The sequence below is a fragment of the Canis lupus genome, chromosome 27 (genome assembly GCF_011100685.1).
Source record: "Canis lupus familiaris isolate Mischka breed German Shepherd chromosome 27, alternate assembly UU_Cfam_GSD_1.0, whole genome shotgun sequence".
NCBI lineage: Eukaryota > Metazoa > Chordata > Mammalia > Carnivora > Canidae > Canis > Canis lupus.
In genome coordinates this window covers 19,686,539-19,711,104 of record NC_049248.1, presented here as the reverse complement: position 1 = coordinate 19,711,104, position 24,566 = coordinate 19,686,539, and the positions used below count along the sequence as shown (strand labels likewise).

At 35.6% G+C, this 24,566-nt stretch overlaps 1 protein-coding gene across 1 annotated transcript in view; it reads right to left on the bottom strand.

Moving 5' to 3' along the window:
- The window catches only part of SLCO1B3 (solute carrier organic anion transporter family member 1B3), a 60,811-nt gene extending 38,989 nt beyond the window's left edge, over positions 1–21,822 (bottom strand). The window contains 3 exon segments of the mRNA NM_001166047.2: positions 16,464–16,610; positions 20,969–21,034; positions 21,810–21,822. Of these exon segments, the coding sequence (NP_001159519.2) occupies positions 16,464–16,550 (87 nt within the window). The 5' untranslated portion in view covers positions 16,551–16,610; positions 20,969–21,034; positions 21,810–21,822.
- Positions 21,823–24,566: the final 2,744 nt, after the last annotated feature.

Below are 24,566 nucleotides of genomic sequence, written 5' to 3'. Positions count from 1 at the left end.
AAAGTTTCTGTAGATATAGTGACATCTGAACTAAGTCTTTTTTTTTTTTTTTTAAGATTTATTTACTTGTTTATTCATGAGAGACACAGAGAGAGATGCAGAGACATAGGCAGAGGGAAAAGGAGGCCCCCTGCAGGGAGCCCAATGTGGGACTTGATCCCGGGACCCTTGATGCCCTGAGCCAAAGGCAGCCGATCAACTACTGAGCAACCCAGGCATCCCTGAACTAAGTTTTTAAGAAATAATAGAAACTTAGAAATTGAAGAATAAACATTTAAAACAAAATAGGAAACACATTAAAAGCCCATGTAGTGAAAGAACACAAATCATTTGCAAAACAAAAAAGAGTATCTATGTAGGTGGAATATAAGGATAGAAATATGCCAAACATTGGGGGATGAAATTGTATTTTTAAATGTAATATAAGGAAATTAGATTTTAGATGCTTAATTCCGGTATCTATGTAGAAGATGGACTTATGACAAAGAAATTTGTTAGAAAGCTGACTTCAGGGGAAAAAAAAGTCTGTTGGAAAAGAAACAAAAGATCACAAACACACTTTGGAGAAGTTTAAGGGGAGAATCAATAAGATTGGGAATAAGGGAAAATAAATTTTCTGATTTTATTTTCCAAGTTTCTAGTTTAGATAATTGTATGTACTAACATTGTTATTTGATATGAGAAAAAGAGAAGTCTTGGGGTTAAAAACACTGAAATCAGTTTTTCACAGGTTTGAGATTCCTAAGAATAAATGTGCATCAAGTAGACACAACTGGCAGGTTTGTGGCTCAAGAGAGTCTTGTCTGGAGGTTGTTTTGAAATTTGCTAGGGAATAGCTGTATAATTAATCAATTTTCAAGTTTATTCCTTTAAAATAAAATTCCTGCTGCACTGCACCCTCACTTTTCCATAATTCTCTTTCCTGTCCTTTCCGGTAAAACTGAGTTGTTTACATTTGCATGAATCAAATCTTGTTTTTTGCATCACTCGTCTCAAGTATCCTGAGCAGGCTTATGTTATTCTCACGGTTCAAATTTTTTTTTTCAGGGTTGTGTTTCAGACTCTCTTCTTTTTTTACTCCATGTACCCTTTCTGGGAAAGCTCTCCAATTATCATTGTTTTTATTACCATCTAAATGCTGATGATTACCAAATCTGTATCTTGAGCCAAGACTGCTTTTGCTGAATTTTAGATTGTTTTTCCAAAATGCCTACATTAGAACTCCACTCAGGCTTTTCACTTTTATGTCCAGATCTCTTTCTTCTTCCTCTTTTTTCACCTCTTTCTGTTATTCAGGCTAGAAGCTGCTCTCTTCTCGATTACGTCCAATCAATTCTCCAAAGTTAAAAATGTAACCTTATAAATATCTCTCTTTTTGACATGCTTCGCTTCATATTTCTACTTAAATGACCATCATTTTTCACCCAGATTACCTACCACTTTTCTAATCGGCATCTCTCATTGTTATCCTTTTCACACTATAGCCAGGGTGATCTTTAAATATGTATAACCATTTCCATGTCCAAAAGAGCTCAGTAAATTCCCACAAAACTGATCCTCCAGCAAAAACCAATTATAAAGTCTAAGAGGAAAACAAAAACCACCTGGAGAAAGACGTGGGAAGGCAAACAAAAGTAGTCAGATTCTGGATTGGAGTTGACAGGAGAAAATGTGTAAGGTTAGTTTCTCATTCTTATGGCTTTGCGGTGAGGCCATAGAACCTTCAAATCTTATTCACGGAGTGACCATATCTTGACTTCTGCTCTCTCTCCCTCTCCCTCTGCTCATGCTCCCTGTACTTGTGCACTTGTTCTTGAACTTGTGCTTCCTTTCTCTCTCTCTAAAAGCAAAAACAAAAACCCTGTAGTCCATTTTAGCCTGAAAAATTAAAAAAAAGAAGAGTTTAGATTGACTACAGCCAAATAAAGTTAGGGGGAGAATCTTATTAAAGAGAGAGCCATAGAAAGTGGGGTGGGGGGCTGGGATGATAAGAAGTCAGGCAAAATTGGAAAATAGGATGAGTATACATTCATTAAATGTTTGTTGAAATTTAATCCTTCATTATTTCCATTTTTATTTTCAGAGTTCTTATTTTTTAAAGCTTGTCTATTTTCCACGATGATATGGGGCACTCTTTTAGCTTGTTTTACTGAAATGCAAAATTATCATTGTAGAATACTACAAATTACCATTTACCTTTTTTTTTTTTGCTTTCAGTTATCTTTTGAAAACTACATCTAATGTTTTTCATGCCTATTAGATAACAGTTGCTTAGAAGAATTTCTAGTTAGAATGCTTTGTGAATGTCTTTGTTATTAGCTCTATACTTCCATAGGTTTTAGTTTAATTTAGAATTGAAAGTATCATAAATTTAATATACTATTCCACCTAGGATTAGAAGACAAATTACTTGTGTGTTTCAGAAAAATTAGGTTCTAGATACATTCTTTCTCTCTTCGCCTGATTTTGTTTCATATCTGGATTCTACATCTCATATTTTCCCCCTTCTTTTTCCTTATGTCTCCCACTCTCTGCACTGTTTTCTTCTTGGCAAAAGTAGAAACTGTCCATGGACTTGGTGTGCATGTGATGCAAGAAAACAGAATGTACTTTGCAATGAGAAGGTCTAGACCTAGTTGCCCTTTGTTTCACTTAATAACCTAACAAAGATGGAAATGTTACACAATTCATTGAACTTCAGTTTCCTCATCCACACAAGGATAATGTATAATATTTAACTTATTTCATAGAGTCAATCTCAGGTTCAAAGGAAATTATATTCATGAGTTCGTGAATGTGTTTGTGAATGTTTGTCAATGCACCAAACATGTATGGAAATTAGGAAGCCTGTTAGTGATTCATCCTTTTTCTCTATTTATATAAGACTTGTTTCTCTAACTTTGCTCCATTCACACTCTCTATTTACACAAACTGTTCTTAGCACCAGAAGAACAGGAAGAGTGTTGATTGTGAAGGTCCTGCCTACTATCTCTGTAAGATATACTGTAACTCAGTTAGAAAGATGTGTATTATAAAGTGAAAACTTACAAAGCACTTGTCTGATGCATATCTTGCATGGCACCCTTTACCTAAATAGTTAAGAGGTATTAAGTTATCAACCTTACACTTTTAAAAAATGGTCTCTGTCTTTTAAAACTATATGTATTTTATTTATTATTGTTTCATATAATTTTAATATATTAAGACAACTACTTTTTTTTAATTTTTTATTATTATTAACCAGCTATGAGCAATTATGTTTCCATCAGCAGTCTTTTGGCTAAATAAATATCTTAGGGTCATTTCCATCTGTGTTTTTTACAGTTTGTCATTTTTATTTCTGTGTATTTCCATCCTTCTTACTTGATTCATTTCAGCCAGTGTTATGTATTCACTGTCATAATCCCTCACCTTTTGTGATATCCTGGCAGTTGACTATATGGTTAGCTAATTTGCTTACAGATTAAAAAGTGCAAAGTGACGTGTGTTTACTAGTGACTGCGGTTCTTCACCCTAAGGCTCATCTCCCTTACTTGTTCCTGAGCTGTTGGGGCTCACATCAACAAGCATCTATTCTAAATTTAGTCTTCCCATGTTCCCATTATCAGAAAGAGTAAACATCAAAAACAGAGAAATATGAACTTAGGTCAAAAGAGTGAGAATTTGAGGAAGATAAATCCGTTCAAAAGAGAAAAAAGAAAAAAAACAGGGTAGACATAAGAAGTAGATGTTTTTAGAAGACAGTGAAAAGGAATTCAAAGTATAATAAGGGGCACCTGGGTGGCTCAGTCAGTTAAGCATCTGCCTTCAGCTCAGGTCATAATCTCAGGGTCCTGGGATTGAGCCCTTTTTGGGCTCCCCACTCAGCAGAGAGTCTGCTTGTCCCTTTGCCTCTCTCCCACTCATGCTCTCTCTCTCTCTCTCTCTCTCTGTCAAATAAATAAATAAAATATTTTTAAAAATAAAATGTAATGAATAACAAAATAGATAAGAAATGATATTAGCAAGATAAAGGCAAAATAAAAGAGAATAAGTGGAAAATGTGAGGTACAAAAAATACAACACTTAAAAATAATATACAAGATAAAAACATGAAAGCATATGTTGGAAAACCAAATTAAAGATCTAACTCATAAGGAATTTAACTAAATAATAAATGCCTAAAAAATAAATTAGGGATGAGAAATATTTAAAGAAATAATTAATGTAACTTTCCCAATACTCAAAAAAGATGAAAAATTTAGGTTCAAAGTGACAATATCCAACATGAAAGATAATAAGAACCAACTTATGCATGCATATGAGAAAACTAGACAGAGTAGAGTGAAATTTAGGAATATTAAAAATAAGAAAAATTTGAAGTTTTCTAGGAGAGAGAGCAGATCACTTTTTATTAGCAAGAGTGGGTATAAATATAAACAAACAAGACCGAAAGCCCCAAAACAAATAAAAACAAGGAATATATTTTTAAAGCATTAAAATAAGAGATCATTGAACCTAGAATTTTTATTTATCCAAATGGTCACGACTATAAGGATGTATGTTCTTAAGCGTATACAGCTCCACAAAATTTGGCTCATACAGAACAACACTGAAGACACTTTGGGATGACTTACTTAAATAATTTTACTATGTAAACTTGTTCACCTTATTTAACAAATTCATACATCTTTTTTTAAAGATTTTATTTATTTATTCATGAGAGATGCACAGAGAGAGAGGCAGAGACACAGGCAGAGGGAGCAGCAGGTTCCATGCAGGGAGCCCGATGTGGGACTCGATCTCTGTACTCCAGAATCATGCCCGGAACCGAAGGCAGAGCTCAACTGCTGAGCTACCCAGGTATCCCTAATACCTCTTTTTAAGTAATAGATAGTATATACAGATGGAAGATCAATAAAGAACTGGAGAACATGAACAATACTGCAAGGCAAATAAACCTAATGACACATTAGAACATTCTACCTAACAGCAAAATACACATTTCTCTTAAGTGTATACATATCTTTCTCCAAGATATATCAGATGTTAGGTCACAAAATAAATCTTAAAAATTTAAGGAAGATTGAAATTATATCAAGTATTTTTTCTCCTCATGATAGACTGAAACTAAAAGTGACAGCTGAAGGAAAACTGGAAAACTCACAAATATGTGAAAATTAAACAACACATTCTTTTTTTTTTTCCTTAAACAACACATTCTTAACAACCAGGGGTCAAAGAAGAATTCAAAGAAGTAATTAGAAAAACAAACAAACAAAACAACAAAACAACAAAACAAAACAAAACAAAGAAGTAGAAAATACCTCAAAACAAAAATAAAACACAATGTACAAACATTTATGGAATACAGCAAAGGTAGTACTGAGGAAAGTTCATAGTGATAAGCATCTACATTAAAGGAAGAGGAAATAAACCCTCTAACTTTACATGTCAATGAGATAGGAAAAGAACAAACAGCCCAAAGTTAGTCAAAAGAAGGAAACAACAAAAGTTAGAGAAGAAATAACAAATAAAATAGAAAAGCAATGGGAAAAGTCAATGAAACTCAAAGTTGGTTTTTTGAAAAGATTAAAAAATGGACAAAACCTTAGACAAAGAAAAAAAGATAGTACATTCAAAAAAATAAATCAGAAATGAAAAAAAGACTTTATAATTGATGCCACAGAAATTTAAAAAATGGGGTTCCTGGGTGGCTCAGTCAGTTAAGCATCTGACTCCTGATTTCAGCTCAGGTCATGATCTTAAGGGTTGTGAGATCGAGCCCTGCCTTGGGTTCAGCACAGTGTCTGTTTACAATTCTCTCCTTCTGCCATTCCCCCTCATGTGTACATGCTCTTTCTCTCTTAAAAAAACGAAAAGAAAAAGAAATAAAAAGGATTGTTAGAGATAACTATGAAAAATTATATGCCAATAAATTGGATAACAAAAGAAATGGATAAATTACTGGAAACATACCATGTACCAAAACTGAATATATAAAATATATGAAATATACAGTGTGTGTGTGTGTGTGTGTGTGTGTGTGAATGTAGGTATGTATGCAGAGTACATTTTTTCACAAATTTTGGAGGTTAGAACTTGGCCATCTTTTTTTGAGTGCTATTATTCTATTGATGACTTTATTAGGTAACAATGGTAAGGAGGTATTAAGGTTGCAAATGGAGCTGCTAATCAGATGACCGTAAAGGGATTATCCTGAATTATCCTGGTTTACTCAATGTGATCACAAGGGTCCTTCAAATGTGAAAGAGGGGCAGAGAGGGAAGATGGCAGAAGAATAGGGGGCCTGCCTTTCATCTGGTCCCTTGAACTCAGCTAGTTATCTATCAAATAATTCTGAACACCTGTGAATTCAACCTGAGATCTAAGAAAAGAATTACTGCAATTCTACAAATAGAAAAGCGACCACCTTTTGCAAGGTAGGAGGTGCAGAGTCATGAATCTGAGAGGATGTATTGGAAGACAGACAAGGGTGGGAGGGAGCCTCTATAAGCCAGCTACTGGGAAGTAATATAGCAGCAGAGTGCAAAATCAGAACTTTAGAAGTCTATTCCCGGGACGTCCCTGTCTGAAAGGTGCTCAGGTGGCTAAGTGGGGTAGAATCCCAAGTGGGACAGTATGGCCTCAGGATCCCTGGGGTCACAGAAACAATGGGGGTGCCTGAGTGCATCAGAGTTCCCAAGTATTGGCATGGAAAAGCCAGGTACAATTAGTGAGCCCCAGAGTGGCCTCTCAGCTCAAGGATTGCCATAAAGCCCTGCCCCACAGTTAGCTGACTGCTCTCCAAGCAGGAGCCCAGCAAGTGACAACCACAGGGAGACCCTGCTCCTTCCCCCAGGAGGAGCAGTCTGGATGCCCTAATGAATAGGCAAACGCTTCACGAGCAGGGGCCCAGCAAGCAGCGGGGCTGTGGTGAAACCCCCCTCCATCTCCTGGGAGGATTGGTGCAGGTGTGCACCACAGGAGTCTGTGGAGTTTGGCACACACGAAAGGGATTGACTGCTTTTCCCTGAGGGTACACTGAAGAGTGGGGGCAGTAATCATTCAGCTTTGGGGTAGGAGACTGGGGCGCTGCCATTTCTACTTTTTTTTCATCCTCTAAAGCAGCAAATATCTATCATCTATCTATCTATCATCTATCTATCTATCTATCTATCTATCTATCTATCTATCTATCTATCATCTATCTATCTATCATCTATCTATCTATCTCCCTTTCAGGGAACAAAAGCCACTTAGAGCAAACTCAAGTAGCTTACACTGAGCCGGAGCTCCTGGCAATGGCAGTGAAATTCAGCCCAGGTAAAGACACCTGAGAAACAGTGCAACAGGCTGCTCCCCCAGAAGACCAGCAGGAACATCAGTTGAATATCAAATTTACAGAACACTCAGAACTAAAAAACTTCTGCGCTAGGGGAAAATAGTATATAGAATTCAAGGTTTTTTTTTCTCATAAGTCTTTAGTCTTTCAGTTTAAATTTTTCTTTTCTTTTTTCCTTTTTTTCTCTTTTCAACTAGATTCTTATTTTTATCAATTCTTTGGTTTCAAGTCTTTTAAAAAATTTTAGAATTTTTTTTTCTTTTTTAGAAGATTGTATTTATTTATTTATTTGACAGAGAGAGAGAAAGAGAGAGAACAAGCAGGGAGAGCTGCTGGCTCCCCACTGAATAGGGAGCCCAATGTGGGGCTCAATCACAGGACCCTGGGATCGTGACCTGAGCCAAAGGCAGATGCTTAACTGACTGAGCCACTCAGACACCTCTTAAGTCTTTATTTATATTTACATTTGTAAAGATTATCTATTTATTCACGAGAGACACACAGAGAGAGAGAGGTAGAGACATAGGCAGAGGGAGAAGCAGGTTCTCCACGGGGAGCCTGATGTGGAACTCAGTCACAGGACCCCAGGAATCCATCCTGAGTCAAAGGCAGATGCTCAACCACTGAGCCACCCAGGTGTCTCCCTTAAGTCTTTTTTTTTCATTTTCATTTTTACATTTATATTTTATAGACATATTTTTCATTTTTGGCTTCCTATCACTGTATTTAATTATCTGTATCCCAATTTGGGGATTTACTGTCTTCTAACAAACAGACCAAAATGCACCCAGGACCAAGTAGATCACCCTGTTTTGTCCACAGGTGAGATTGTATTATCTTTCCCCCCTCTTTTTTTTTTTCTTTTCTTTTTTTGGTTTCCGACCTCCTCAGATTTGTCTAATGTGTATTTTACTGGGGTCATGGTTGATATTTTTTATTTTGTTCTCTCATTCATCTACTCTTCTCTGGACAAAATAACCAGAAGGAGAAAATCACAGCAAAAGAAAGAACCAAAGATAATACTCTATGCCATAGATTTAATCCATATGGATATAAGTAAAACGTCAGAAACTGAATTCAGAATAATGGTTATAAAGTTACTAGCTGGCTTTGAAAAAAGCAGAAGACACTACAGAATCTCTTAGTGCAGAAATAAAAACTAATCAGGCCAAAATGAAAAATGCTTTAAGTCAGATACCATCTAAAATGGATTCTCTAACAGCTAGGGTAAATGGGGTCGAAGAGAGAATCAGTGACATAGAAGGCAATATGATGGAAAGTAAAGAAGCTGAGGAAAAGAGAAAAAACAACTAATAGACTATGAGAGGATGCTTCAAGAAATCAGCAATATCATAAAGTAAAAAAATATATATATAAGAATTACTGCAATCTCAGAGGAAGAAGAAAGAGAGAGGACAGAAGGCATATTCAAGCAACTCATAGCTGAGAACTTTCTTAATCTGGGGAAGGGAGCAGTCATTCATGTCCAGTAGGTCCAGAGAACCTCCCTCAAAATCAATATAAATAGATAACACTCTGACATATAATAGTGAAACTTGCAACCTTCAGAGATAAAAAATCCTGAAAGTAGCTCAAGACGAGAACTAATTAACCTTCAAGGGTAGAAGTATTAGACTGGCAGCAGACCTATCCAGAGAGACCTGGCAGGCCAGAAAGGGCTGGCAGGATATATTCAGGGTCCTAAATGAGAAAAACATGCAGCCAAGAATACTAACTATATCAAGTACAGCTGTCATTCAGAATGGAAGGAGAGATAAAGAGCTCCCAGGGCAAACAGAAACTAAAAGAATTTGTGATCACTGAATTAGCTCTGCAAGAAATATTAAAGAAGATCCTGTAAGCAAAGAGAGAGCCCAAAAGTAATATAGACTGGAAAGAAATAGAGGCAACCTACAGAAATAGGGACTTTACAGGTAGTACAAAGACACTAAATTCATGTCTTTCAATAGTTACTCTGAATGTAAATGGGATAAATGCTCCAATCAAAAGACACAGGATACCAGCCTGAATAAAAAAGCAAGACCCATCCATATACTGTCTACAAGATACTGATTTTACACCCAAGACAACTCCAGATTGAAAGTGAGGGGATGGAGAAACACTTATCATGCTAATGAACATTAAAATAAAACTGGGGTAGCAATCCTTATATCAGACAAATGGGATTTTAAACCAAAGACTGTAGTAAGGAATGAAGAGTGACACAATATAATACTCAAAGTGTCTATCCAACAAGAAGATCTAATAATTATAAATAGCTCCAAACTTGGAAACAGCCAATTATACAAACCACTTAATAACATAATTAAAGAAACTCATTGATAATAGTATAATAATAGTAGAAGATTTTAACACCCCACTCACAGCAATGGACAGATTATCTAAGTAGAACATAGACAAGGAAACAAGGGCTTTAAATGACACACCAGACCTGATGGACTTCACAGATATACCCAACCTAAAGCAACAGAATACATGTTCTTTTCAAGTGCACATGGAACATTCATCAGAATAGATCACATACGGGGTCACAAATCAGGTCTCAACCTATACCAAAAGATTGGGATTATCACCTGCATATTTTCAGGCTGCAATGCTTTGAAACTTGAACCCAAACACAAGAGGAAATTTGGAAGGAACAGAAATACTTGGAGGTTAAAGAGCATCCTACAAAAGAACGAAGGGCTTAACCAGAAAATTAAAGAATTTTTAAAAATCATGGAAACAAATTAAAGTGAAAACACAACTATTCAAAACCTTTGGGATGCAGCAAAGGCAGTCCTAATAAGGAAGTACATAGTAATACAAGCTTTTCTAAAAAAAAAAAAAAAAAAAAAAAAATTCTCAAATACACAAGCTAACTTTACACCTAAAGGAGCTCGAGAAAGAACAGCAAAAAAAAGCCTGAACCAAGCAGAAGAGAAATAATAAAGATTAGAACAGAAATCAATGAAATAGAAACCAAAAGAACAGTAGAAGAGGTCAATGATATTAGAAACTGGTTCTTTGAAAGAATTAATAAAATCATTAAACCATTAATCAGACTTATCAAAAAGAAAAGAGAAGTGACCCAAATTAATAAAATCATGAATTAAAGGGGAAAGATCATGACCAACACCAAGGAAATACAAATAATTTTAAGAACATATTATGAAAAACTATCTGCCAACAAATTTGCCAGCTATATGCCAGCAATTTGGAAGAAATTGATTTATTTTTTATAAACTTATAAAATACCAAAACTGAAACAGGAAGAAATAGGGAACCTGAACAGATCCATAACCAACAAGAAAATTGAAGTAGAAATAAAAAAATCTCCCAACAAACAAGAGTCCAGGGCCCAATGACTTCCCAGGGGAATTCTATCACACATTTAAAGAATAATGAATACCTATTCTTCTGATGCTATTTCAAAAAATAGCAATGGAAAGAAAACCTCCAAACTAATTCTATGAGGCCAGCATTACATTGGTCCCCAAACCAGACAAGGACCTCAACAAAAAGGAGAATTACAGACCAATATCCCTAATGTACATGGATGCCAAAATTCTCCCAAGACACTAGCCAACAGTACATTAAAAGTATTATTCACCATGACCAAGTAGAATTTATTCCTGGGCTGCAAGGTGGTTCAATATTTGCAAATCAATCAATGTGATACATCACATTAATAAAAGAAAGGACAAGAACCATATGATCCTCTCAACTGATGTAGAAAAAAACATTTGATAAATAGCATCCTTTCTTGATTAAAACTTTCCACAGCATAGGGATAGAGGGAACATACTTCAATATCATAAAAGCCATTTGTGAAAAGCCCACAGTGAGTATCATTCTCAATGAGGAAAAACAGAACCCCTCCCTTAAGGTCAAGAACACAACAGGGGTGCCCACTGTCACCACTGTTGTTCCACATCATACTAGAATCCATAGCCTCAGCAATTAAACAACAAAAGGTACTCAAATTGTCAAAGAAGTCAAATTCTCACTCTTTGTAGATGATATGATACTGTATGTGGAAAACCCAAAGGACTCCACTCCAGAATTGCTAGAATTCACACAGGAATTCAGCAATGTGGCAGGATATAAAACCAATGCACAGAAATCAGTTGCATTTCTATTCACTAACAGTGAGATGGAAGAAAGAGAAATTAAGAAATTGATCCTATTTATAATTGCACCAAAAACCATATGATACCTATGACTAAACCTAACCAAAGAGATAAAGGATCTGTACTCTAAAAACCACACAACACTTAAAAAAGAAATTGAGGAAGACTCAAAGAAATGGAAATACATTCCATGATTATGGATTGGAAGAATAAATATTGTTAAAATGTCTATGCTACCCAGCGCAACCTATACATTCATGCAGTCCCTATCAAAATGCCATCAACTTTTTTCAAAGAGCTGGAACAAATAATCCTAAAAATTTGTATGGAACCAGAAAAGACCCTGAATAGCCAAAGGAATGTTGAAAAATAAAACCAAAGCTTGTGGTATCACAATGCTGGACTTTAAGATACATTACAAAGCTGTAATCATCAGGACAGTATGGTACTGGCACAAAAACTGACACATAGATAAATAGAACAGAATAGAGAACCCAGAAATGGACCCTCAACTCTATGGTCAACCAATCTTTGACAAAACAGAAAAGAATATCCAATGGAAGGACAGTCCATTCAACAAATGATGTTGGGAACACTGGACAGCCACATGTAGAAGAATGAAATGGACCATTTTCTTATACAATAAATAAAGATAAATTCAAAATGAGTGAAAGACCTAAATGTGAGACAGGAATCCATCAAAACCCTAGAGAACACAGACAGCAACCTCTTCTACCTCAGCCACAGCAACTTCTTGCTAGACACATCTCCAAAGGCAAGGGTAACAAAAGCAAAAATTAATTATTAAGACTTCATCAATATAAAAAGCTTCTGCACAGCAAAGGAAATAGTCAACAAAACTAAAAGGCAACCTACAGAATGGGAGAAGATATTTACAAATGACATGGCAGATAAAGGACTAATATCCAAGACTTCTAAAAAACTTAACAAACTAAACACCCAAAAAACAAAGATCCCATTCAAGAAACAGGGAGATGATATGAACAGACATTTCTCCAAAGAAGATACACAAATGGCCAACAGACACATGAAAAAATGTTCCACATCACTTGGCATCAGGGAAATACAGAGCCAAACCACAGTAAGATACCACCTCACACCAGTCAGAATGGCTAAAATTAACAAGTCAGGAAAAAAAATGTTGGTGAAGATGTGGAGGAAGCGGAACCTTCTTACTCTGTTGGTGGGAATGCAAGCTGGTGCAGCCACTCTGGAAAACAGTAGGGAGGTAAGTTAAAAATAGAGTAGAACTACCCTATAACCAGCAATTGCACTACTGGGTGTTTACCCCAAAGATACAGTTGTAGTGAAAAGACTGGACACCTGCACCCTGATGTTTATAGCAGTAATGTCCACAAGAGCCAAACTATGGAAAGAGTCAAGAGGTCCATCGACAGATGAATGGATAAAGAAGATGTGATATATATGTGGTGAAATATTACTCACCCATCAGAAACAATGGATACTTAACATTTACATTGATGTGGATGGAACCGGAGGATATTATTCTGAGCAAAGTAAGTCCATTAGAGAAAGACAATTATCACAGACTTTCACTCATATGTGGAATAAAAAAAAAAAAAAAACAGCACAGGGGATCATAGGTGAATTGAGGGAAAACTGAATGGAAAGTCATCATAAGGGGAGAAAAGCCATGAGAGACTCTTAACTACAAGAAACAAACTGAAGGTTGTTGGAGAGGAGGTGGATGAGGAGATAGGGTAATTGGGTGATGGGCATCAAGGAGGGGATCTGATGTGATGAGCACTTAGTGTTATATGCAACTGATGAATTACTGAACTCTACATCTGAAACTAATAATGTATTATATGCTGACTAATTGAATTTAAATTTTAAAAGAAAGAAAAAATATATGTGGAAGAGTGTGGCATAAGAGTCAGTGTTCATGTGATGCAGTGTGAAAATTACCTGACTGGACTGACCATCAACTTTGCATTAAAAAGAGCCATAAGTCACAAACTTTGGCAGCCTCTAGAATCTGGAAAAGGCAAGGAGATGGATTGTGTCCTAGAACCTCTAGAAAGGAACACAGCCCTGCCAACACCTTGATTTTAGTACACTGTGCCCCATTTTAGACTTCTGAATTTCAGGACTATCAGATTATTACAGAACTGTAATAAATTTACTTTTAAGCCATTAACAGCACATATGCACACACACAAACATACTTGTGCTTTTGTGTGTCAGTGTTAGCTGGTGATAAATACTATGAAAAAATAAAGTTGATCAAAGAATTATGAATAGGAAAGTGTATTTTATATGCAGTGGTCAAGGATGAGGTAACGTTTAAACAGAAATGTAAATGAAATGAAGGAGCAAGGTATCTGGGAATAGAACATTCAGAAGGGAAGACAGCAAGTACAAACTTCTCCAAGTCAGAAGTTTGCTCAACACGTCTGACAAATAATAAAAGGCTAATATGGCTAATGGCTAATATGGAAAGTGAGTCAGAGGAGACCAGCAGGATATGAATACTACTGTTGGTTACATAAAGGATGGTTATTCTGATTGCTTTAGAAGGGGGAATGGGAATGAAGGCAAAAAGGGGGAGCTTTTACTTTTACCTTATTATTTGTCTTTTGGTGATGATGTATCACTACTGCTTATTAAGAATTTTTATTACAACATAAAGGTACAAGAAATCTGAAGCTCAGAAATGACAAGTGTAAAGATGAAGAATATAGCAGGGTTTATATGATGTAGTTGGTTTAGTCCAAAAATTGAGGAAAAGGCATAAGAAAGAATCAAACTATGCTGTTGTTATTTATTTTTTAAATTTTATTTTATTTAAATTCAATTAATTAACATATTATCCTGTTGTTATTTTTTAAAGTCTGTTATCTATTTGCACTTTTATATATTTCTGAGTTTGTATTACATGTCAATAACAATGTGTGTAAATGTGTGTGCCCCTGCATGTAGTAAACAAGTATAAGAATCCTAGGGTTGGTTGATACTGAATTATTTGGTCTGAAGGTGAATTTTTTAATTTATTTTTATTTATTTATTTGAGAGAGAGAGAGCAGAAGGAGAGAGCATGAGTGGTGGGGAGGGGTAGAGGGAGAGGGAGAAGCAGACTTCCTGAGGAACAGGAAGCCTGATGTGGGGCTTGATCGCAGGACCCCAAGATCATGACCTGAGCTGAAGCCAGACACTTAACCAACTGAGACACCCAGGCACCCCTGAACGTGAATTTTTTTTAAATACAGAATGAGGAAGATCATTGAATCCCAACCTACCAGAGCATCTTGAAGGTACCAATATTATGGATACCCACAGTTACTTTCAGGATACGGAGTAGAATTGAGAGCATGGGTTTTGGAATCAGACTGCCTAAAATCACATGGGCTCTATCACTTACCAGGTTTGCAATTGAGAAGGATTGATTCATTAGCCCTCTCTGTATCTAAGTTTTATTTCATTTGTAAAAGAGAGATAATAGCATCTGGCGGTGGAATTGTGGTAAGAAACAAATCCACTAATAGAAGTATAACACTGGAACAGTATCTGGCCTATAATATGTGCTCAATAAATGTTAGCTTCATTGTTATTCTAATTCTCTGGTCTTAATCATTAGACTGCAATTAACAAACTTTATACACACTAACTTGCAAATACGCTGCAAGGGACCATTCTGGTAATTTTAATTATTTCAGCCAGATTGCTGTCACTTTGCTGCGCATGTGCGAATGAGAGCCATGTTACCCTCAATGTTTAAAAGTGGAAAGAACCCAGAGTACCATATTACCCCTAGACTTGCATCCACCACTACCTTTTACTTGTGACTGCTACTCTGCTTAAACATTACTCAAATATTTCATCAGAATAGACTTTATCAGTAATCTCTGAAAACAAGCAAACATGTTCTGTGGACAAAGTTAAATGAGACCTTATATAATGGGACGCCTGGGTGGCTCACCGGTGGAGCACCTGCCCCTGGCTCAGGGTATGATCCCGTGGTCTTAGGATCCAGTCCCTTATCAGGCTCCCTGCCTGGAGTCTGCTTCTCCCTCTGCCTACATCTCTGCCTTTCTCTCTCTGTGTCTTTCATGAATAAATAAATAAAATCTTAAAAAAAAAACTTTATTGCAATTGAGTCTAATTCCTGTGATCTTTATTCAGCGATTAAGACTATAACTTTGAGGAAAACATCTAAAGTATTGGTAAAAGACAGCCATGATTAATTTTTAAAATTTCTTCAAAACTTCTCTATGAGGACTTAAAGGCTTTAACTTGGGTTTAAGGGTTTTCAATTTACAAGCTGGATGACTTTAGGCAAACTTCTCAATTTTCTTGAGTCTTGTTTTCTTCAACACTGCTCAGGGAGCATTTTTTTCTGTCAATGAAAATCCCAATACAGTCTATACCCTTAAAGTGTCACAATATTAAGATAAAATCAATACACAAGACTTTTACTAACCTGCATATGAAAAATTAAATGGCTTTCCTAGATCAGTAACTAGGTGTTTGGTTCATGCCTTTTGATTATTATTACAAAACTCTTTTCTACCATCTGCTATTATTTAAATTATTAGATTAAAAAATGCTGTTCTTTAAAAGAAAAAAATTACTTAGGTCAACACCACAAAGTGATTTATAAGACTAATGAATCTGCTCTCTTTATAGGTCAATTCCAAGAATTATTTAATATATTATTCATTATACAGTGACTTATTTTAATGAAATTTATAAATATCTTTCAGTCCATGAAGAACCAAAGAGAAGATATCAAAAGATTTCTAAATTTTTTAATATTAATAAATTCTTAGCCATCACACCAAAGAAATTCCTTTTTCAGATTTAAAAACTTATTTAAATCAAGACATAGATCATTCTGTTACTATTTCAACGTATGTTTCAGTTGGAAATTAATTTGAAATACAATGTTCCTTTTTCAAAATTGGTTGTTTAGAAAAAAAAAAATCCCCCTCTACTTATTTTAGTTTGGAAACACAAAACTCTACCTTGAATCCATTGCAGCATTTAGTTTCCCTTTCCTTTGGAGGTGTCACTTCTGCTGTCTTTTTCAACTGTTGATTTGAGTCCATCATTGAACTACTGATAGCTTATGAGTCAGTTCTAGTTGTTGATGCTTGGCTTGAAGTGATTACCTATCCAAGGAGAGAAAAGGAGAACTTATTTAACAATATATGATTCAGAAAACAAGAAAAGCTGCAAGGTGGACCTCAATCAATCAGTAAACCTACGAATACTCATTCAGGGTCTTTGATGTCCTGAGCACTAAGCTAGGTTAATGCTAGACACAAAAGGGGGAAAAATACATACATACACACACACACATTCAGAGTCCTGGTTTTAGGGAGATTATAATTTAATTGGGAAGATAGATTTATGAAGAGAATTTGAAACAACAAATAATTAGTATAGAGTCACACTATAGATGAGATAAAAATTCTAAATCACAAAAATAAAATTTAGGAAAGCAAATATATGTTTAATTTATCTCTATAGTTTTACAAAGTGCCAAGGAGTGCCTTGCACATAGTAGATGGTCAAAATAGGTAGAAATATAATGAGTGGCTGAGCTCAGAAGGTTTTGTGGAAGAGATACCTCAAGAACCAGGTTTGAAATGCAGATAGAGTTTGGATTTGTTAAAGAGAGCAAGGCATACTCTAGGTACCTCTCAAATAGACTCTAGCCATGCTTGACCCTACCACCATCACCATTCTACTTTATTATAATTTTGTCCATTTATTTTTGAGGAGAAAAGTGTGCAGTTGGATATATGTAAAATATATGTAGTTGAAAGCACAAAATACCAAAAAGACATACATTAAAGATTCTTCCCCTGGGTGGTGCAGGGGTTTAGCGCCTGCCTTTGGCCCGGGGCGCGATCCTGGAGACCTGGGATCGAATCCCACGTCGGGCTCCCGGTGCATGGAGCCTGCTTCTCCCTCTGCCTATGTCTCTGCCTCTCTCTCTCTCTATGTCTATCATAAATAAATAAATAAATAAATAAATAAATAAATAAATAAATCTTTAAAAAAGATTCTTCCCCTTGTCCACTCAGTATCCTGTTTCTTATTCGAGGACTAATATCAGTTTTTGGTAAATATTATCCAGAAATATGATATGTATTTTAATTAAATACATGATAATTTCATTTTTTAACAAAAATGGCAGCATATCATTAACACTTCTAACTTATAATAAATGACTTCCTTCAGTTTTCTTATGGTGGCAGGTTATCCTATTATCTAGCTAGTTACATGGTGATAAATATTTAGGTTGTATCTAAATGTTTTATATTAGAACGTTTCTTCATAGATCATGTATTTGTGATAATATCTGTAGGATAAAGTCTTAAAAGTGGAGTTTTGAGCTCAAAATGCAAAAGAAATTATAGTTTTGTAAATTATTAAGCCTCTATTTTATTTTTATATTTTTATATTTTTAGGTTTTTATTTAAATTCTAATTATTTAACATACACTGTAATATTAGTTTCAGGTATGCAATATAGTGATTTAATACTTAGATACAATACCTAGTGCTCATCCTTCATCCCTATCCCCTATTTAACCTATCTCCCCATCCACCTCGCTTCTTATCAGTTTGTTCTTTATAATTAAGAGTGTTTCTTGGTTTGCTTCTCTCTCTCTCTTATATTCCCTTTGCTCATTTGTTTTGTTTCTTAAATTCCACATATGAGTGAAATCATATTGTATCTGTCTTTCTGTAACTGACTTACTTCATTAGGCCTCTATTTTAAAGACTACTAAATTGAGCAATTTGTTCCTAAGATTTACTCTTTTATATAGAATAGTGGAGTCTTCATTCAGGTTTAGAAAACATATTCATATTCATATATGTCTACATAATACAAATGTATCTAATATATTTACATATAGAAACACACATAAGCATAGATATATGATAATAGGGCTGTAGTCATGTAATATAATTAATATGTCACATGTGCAGTTGATTCTTATTATTGGCAGTACTTGTGTTTCATAAAGTTGCTGCAAACATTAAATTAGCAAAAACTGAACATTGTTCCTAGGGGAAATATAGGGTAGATTCCTGGGTATCTCTGGTCACATCATTTTCATCAATCAATCAATTTATAACCTTGTTTTGTGTATGCTTCTGTGTAAAGACATCTTATTTAATGTATATTGTTGATCCACTAATTTTAAATTTGTGGCCAACAGCACTGTATAGCTCATGCCTGAGAGAAACATATATAAGTTACATATTCTTTCCATCGTGCACATCACAGCTTTCTTGTACTTAGAAACACTGGCCAGCACTTTACAGTATGCTAGGAGCTGTTTAAATAGCGAATTCACCAAAAAAGTTCAAAAATGAAAAAAAAATGGCACTAGATAGACTGTGAAGAGATCACTGGTTTATGATATGAGAGCTAAAACAAGGAGGCAGAGCCATGCTTTATCTGATCTCAGCTGAGACCATGTCTGTTGGACAATTAAGATTTTTTTGCTACTCTGTACAGGTATATGAATGAACATGAAAGAACAGCAGTATTGATGTGGGGGCTAAAAATAAATTTTAGTGAGAAGGCAAATTCACAAATATTGAATCCATGAATATTGAGGATCAACTATATATTTTCTGTGTTAATTTATTCAGTAAGATTTTATTGATTCCCTATATTATAAATATATAAAGACCATGAATATATATACCAATTTAGTGGATAATATATAACTATAGAAATTATAAATATCTAGATAATTATCACTTGTGTATATAAGTGTATATAAATATATACATCAGTACAAAAGCCCACATCTATGTACATCTAAGTAAATCCTAGTTATTCCATTTTTCCCACGTGGTCCAAACATGCCTGTATCTATTCAGTTACTGAGTGAAGTGAGGACGATGGTCCCAATGTCATAAGTAGTCCTTTGACCAATTTCATGTTATTTTTCTCACAAATACCACTTTCTATGATCTTTCCCCACAATTTAAATGTTACAAAATTATTTTTTACCAGTTAATTATATTATTGCAAATCTCTCTGAATGGTCCACAATAGCCAAACTGTGGAAGGAGCCTCGGTGTCTATCGAAAGATGAATGGATAAAGAAGATGTGGTTTCTGTATACAATGGAATATTACTCAGCCATTAGAAATGACAAATACCCACTATTGGCTTCAATGTGGGTGGAACTGGAGGGTATTATGCTGAGTGAAATAAGTCATTCGGAGAAGGACAAACATTATATGGTCTCATTCATATGGGGAATATAAATAATAGTGAAAGGGAATAGAAGGGAAGGGAGAAGAAATGTGTGGGAAATATCAGAAAGGGAGACAGAACATAAAGACTGCTAACTCTGGGAAATGAACTAGGGGTGCTGGAAGGGGAGGAGGGCGGGGGGTGGGGGTGAATGGGTGACGGGCACTGAGGGGGGCACTTGACGGGATGAGCACTGGGTGTTATTCTTTATGTTGGCAAATTGAACACCAATAAAAAATAAATTTATTATTAAAAAATCTCTGAATGATCGACAAGCTGTATATATACACTTTAGCTTTACTTATGTTTGTTTGATTTGGTTGTTTGGCTACTGAACAAATATTCTTGGAGGCCATTACCTAACCAGTCTGGTCCTGTTTATTGCAATTGATTAAATGCTGATCATCCTGTCTTTCAACATTCTTCCTATTTTATATGTATCATATCCATCTTTGGAATCTTTCAGAGGTCCCCTGTGTCATACAGAATAAAATTCACACTTCCTATTTGAGATTCTTTATGAATTAAACCCAGCCGTTGTCTTTAGTCTCATTTCCTAACAGATCCATAAGCACTTTCAGGCAATATAGAACCAACTGTCCCTAGAACACAGTCCTCCTGTATGTCACTTTCTTCACCTGTAATGTTCTTCCTCACCTCTTCATTGAAATTCTGCCTAAATCACCCTTCTTAGATATTTCCCCAGTTACTCCCAGTTGAAAAAAAACCTCTCCACACAGCTGGGTCACTATAGAATATAACTTGTAACACAGTCATTACTTTTCCCTATTATTTTCCACTACTTTCCCAGGCAGGTTACTATTCCACATGTCTCGCCTAGATATTGAGAAAAAAATATCCAGACAAAAAGTGGGAAATGTAGGCACTTTCCTCCCTCATTTCTGAGAAAGGCTAAATTGTAACAAGTAACTCCAGACCAACGACAAATTTGGAATGTCAGTTTAGGTTTGGCTCTAAACACACACTTTCTACTTCATCATGGCATTTTAAGCCTGACTTGGAGAATTTAACTTATTTTTCCCTGTACATATTTTTTTTTTTCTCAGAGTCCCAAACAACTGACATTTAAATGAATTTGGGGGACACAGTATGTTTATAAAACAGAACCCTAGGCATTCAGACATAGCACTGCAATTCTTCCTTCAACAGAACAGCCTAGTTCTGCCTAGCTTGATTGGGTTGGAGGGAGGGCAAAATCTCACCAGCTTCTCCTTACCAGTGTCAAACTTTTACTGCTCGAGAGATCATAGAAAAGCAGTGCAGGCCAAGTGAATACTTTGTACTATGCATCCATGGAAACGAGGAGGAAAAAAGAGAAAGATTTACTAACTTTTTAGACCTTTTATGGAGTTTGGGGGTGGGGGGGCTTTCCTATTTTCTACCTCTCTTTGATAATAACAATAGTCTTATAAGGGTAGTCACCTTCCTGAACTGTAGAAGGGAACTAATATTTACTGAGTTCTTAGTTTGTGCCAGCAACCATGCTAAGCAAATTTTTTTTTCTCATTTGGTCAAAAACAAAATTATCTAGAAAACTTTTTTTCCCCCCTCACTTTGAGTCAGTCACATAAGTTGAAACAGGTAAGTAGAGGTGAGTGAGAGACTTTGAGACCAATCCCATTTCTTGATGTTTGCCAACTAACTCTCCACCCCATATTATCCAGTAAAGATGAAATTTAAAAAAAAGAGAGAATAAATCTAATTATCCATGTAATTATGAAAATAACTGCCTTGTGAAAATTTTTGAGGAGGTAACTAGAGATCCATTTTTTTAACTTGAAGTTCCACTTATCTAGAAAGTAATAAGAATGAGGTTTTAAAGGCTATTTTTAAATTATGAATGTCTTAATTTCTGTATTTTATCTTTAAGAGTCTCATACATCTCCAGAAGGAATACTTAATGAGTTTTAAGAGCTTAAACATAAATGTGTAGAAGACTACAAAGCATAAAATGCGTAATATTTATTATATCCATCCAAATAATTTTTCCCCTTGAAATCTGTGCAGTTTCTCAGATAGAAGAAACTCTGAAATTACAGAATGTCAAAGGTTCTTACCTGGACTTAGAATCCTACAGCAGTAGCAACAAGTCCATCCTTTATCTGTTGTTAAAGCCTTTCTTTAAATAGTTGGCTTTTTTTTTTTTTTATCAGTTCAATGATGATTAACCATCTTATTAGGTCATTGTCCTAGGCAGATAAAAGAAAATTAACTAGCTACTCTAACAGTCTGCTCCAGGCTTCAGAATTTTAAGTTCTATATTTTGTGCTGGTCTCAGTCTATTAATATTAATAATGTTATGGCTGGACCCCTCCAGGTGGTTCTTTTTATGATTTCAAGGTGTTCTTCACCAATAACCGTCAGGGAACTCTGAAAAATATTTATTTCTTATAGGACCTGGAGTTTACACAGCACACGTGGGGCCACATAGCAAGGTCATGAGTAGAAGGAGAGAGTGCAAGGCCTGGGGCTCTCCTTTTATTAGGATTGAGGTTAGGGGTCTACAGTTTTACCAGCTCACTCTTATTGGTGAATTTAAAACATAAGAGTGAAACATAAAACTCAGCAAAAGAAAACAAACGTGACCCAAGTGATCAGCTATTGAAATCAATCAAGATCACTAAAACAAAGATGCCTCCATGCTGGGGGAGGTGACCTGGCTCTTTATCTAGTCTGGCTGGCAGTATGTTTATTTGAGATAGCCTCTTTGAAGTGGATGCTTCTTTGAAATGAATGCTTTGGCAATCAAAGCTTAAACCAGATACTTGCATTACAAAAAAGAAAAAAAGAAAACAGACTTTACACCACATTATATTAGTAATCTCTCAGAATTTATAAATTATTTTATGTAAAAGTTTAATTATTAAGCTTTATTTCTGAGAATAATCTATTTGCTTGGGCAGCCCGGGTGGCTCAGCAGTTTAGCACTTTCTTCAGTCCATGGCATGATTCTGGGTCTCCTGGATCCAGTCCCATATCGGGCTCCCTGCAGGGAGCCTGCTACTCCCTCTGCCAGTGTCTCTCATGAATAAATAGATAAAGTCTTAAAAAAAGATAATCTATTTGCTTGAGTTCATTGCATTATATTTTTTTCTTCAAAAACACAAATACAGCAGGTTATTCCAAGATATTTAAAACTTCTCCTATAGAAAAGAATTCAAAACATTTTTTAAAATTTGTCTATTAGTTCCTTAGCATTTAAGATAAAATATGTTCTTTTTGCTTGATACTTTGGTGCAATTCTAATATGGTGTTGATTAATATTAGCTATCTATAAAGGATATATATATATGTATATATATATATATATATATATATATATATAGCAATGTGAGGATGCATATATGAAAACATCACCCCTTAATCACTTCTTTTTTTTTCCTAAGGATTTATTTATTTATTGAGAAAAAGAGAATGTGCAAGTGCATGTATACACAAGTTGGGGGTAGGGGAGAGGGAGAGGAAGAATCTTAAGTAGGTTTCATGCTCAGCACCAAGCCCAATGTGGGGCTCGATCTCATGACCTTGAGATCATGACCTGAGCTGAAATCAAGAGTCTGAAGCTTAATTGACTGAGCCACTGAGGCATCACCCCCCTTTATCACTTCTGTAAGATAATTGTACAGCTGCAGTGATATCTATTTAAGTCCTATATCTCAAGTTATTTGATACATTCGTTCCGTCCTTGTTTATTGTTGGAAGTACTGGAATCATGGGAAAAATCTGAGATTGCAGAGAGATAGAAGGGTTGGGAAATCCCTAATTTCCCAAGGTAGGGGAACTGAGAAATGTAGACATGGGGCAAAGACATTTAAGACTTGGGCTCCCGGGATCCCTGGGTGGCGCAGCGGTTTAGCGCCTGCCTTTGGCCCAGGGCGCGATCCTGGAGACCCGGGATCGAATCCCACGTCAGGCTCCCGGTGCATGGAGCCTGCTTCTCCCTCTGCCTGTGTCTCTGCCTCTCCTTCTGCCTGTGTCTCTGCCTCTCTAAAAAAAAAAAAAAAAAAAAAAAAAGACTTGGGCTCCCTGATAGTCCTTTGCTGAATCAGAATCTACAGTAGGCCAGTATGTATCCTCCCACCCCATGCCTCAAATCTCCCCACAGGAGATTCTGATCAGCTGACAACAGATTATGAGGTGTTGTTTTTTTTTTAATAAGCATTTGGTTAATTTTTATGTAACTCTAGATTTTGAGAACCATTATAACAGAACTAGAGAATACTTACAGGACATTATGGACTTCCCTATTATTCAGAGTGGAAACACAGTTTAGGCACTCCCACATTTAGGCAGAGTGGAAATAAGTTTAGGCACTCTCATGTTAGTGACTTTTTCTTCAAGCCTCCATTTCACCTAAGGTACCTCCCAAAACTTTGTTTTGGGACAATTGTATAAAAGGAACGAAGGTAAAACAGAAGAAATTAACTGAGAACATTTCTAATCCCTAAATGAAAGCCTTCTGATAAAATCCTAGAATGTTTCCAGAGGTCAAAGCATTCTCCGTGTTCTTACTTCTGCATGACAGGTTAAATACTAATTAGACTATTTTTGTGCAAATTGTAGAGAAATAAGGTCATCAGAAGAAAGATGTTACAATAGTTCCTTCAAGTTCTTTCATACCATACTATGGTAACATCCATGGGTCAAGAAAATTATAAATTTACTAAAAATAATCTAGCGATACCTATTCCAGAGATAATCATTACAGTTCTGATGACATTATCATGGTCCTTGAAATCTGATAAACTTCAATGTGAATTTGTCTCTGCTACTTGCTAACATTACAAACTTAAAGTTATTTAAACTTTCTAAGC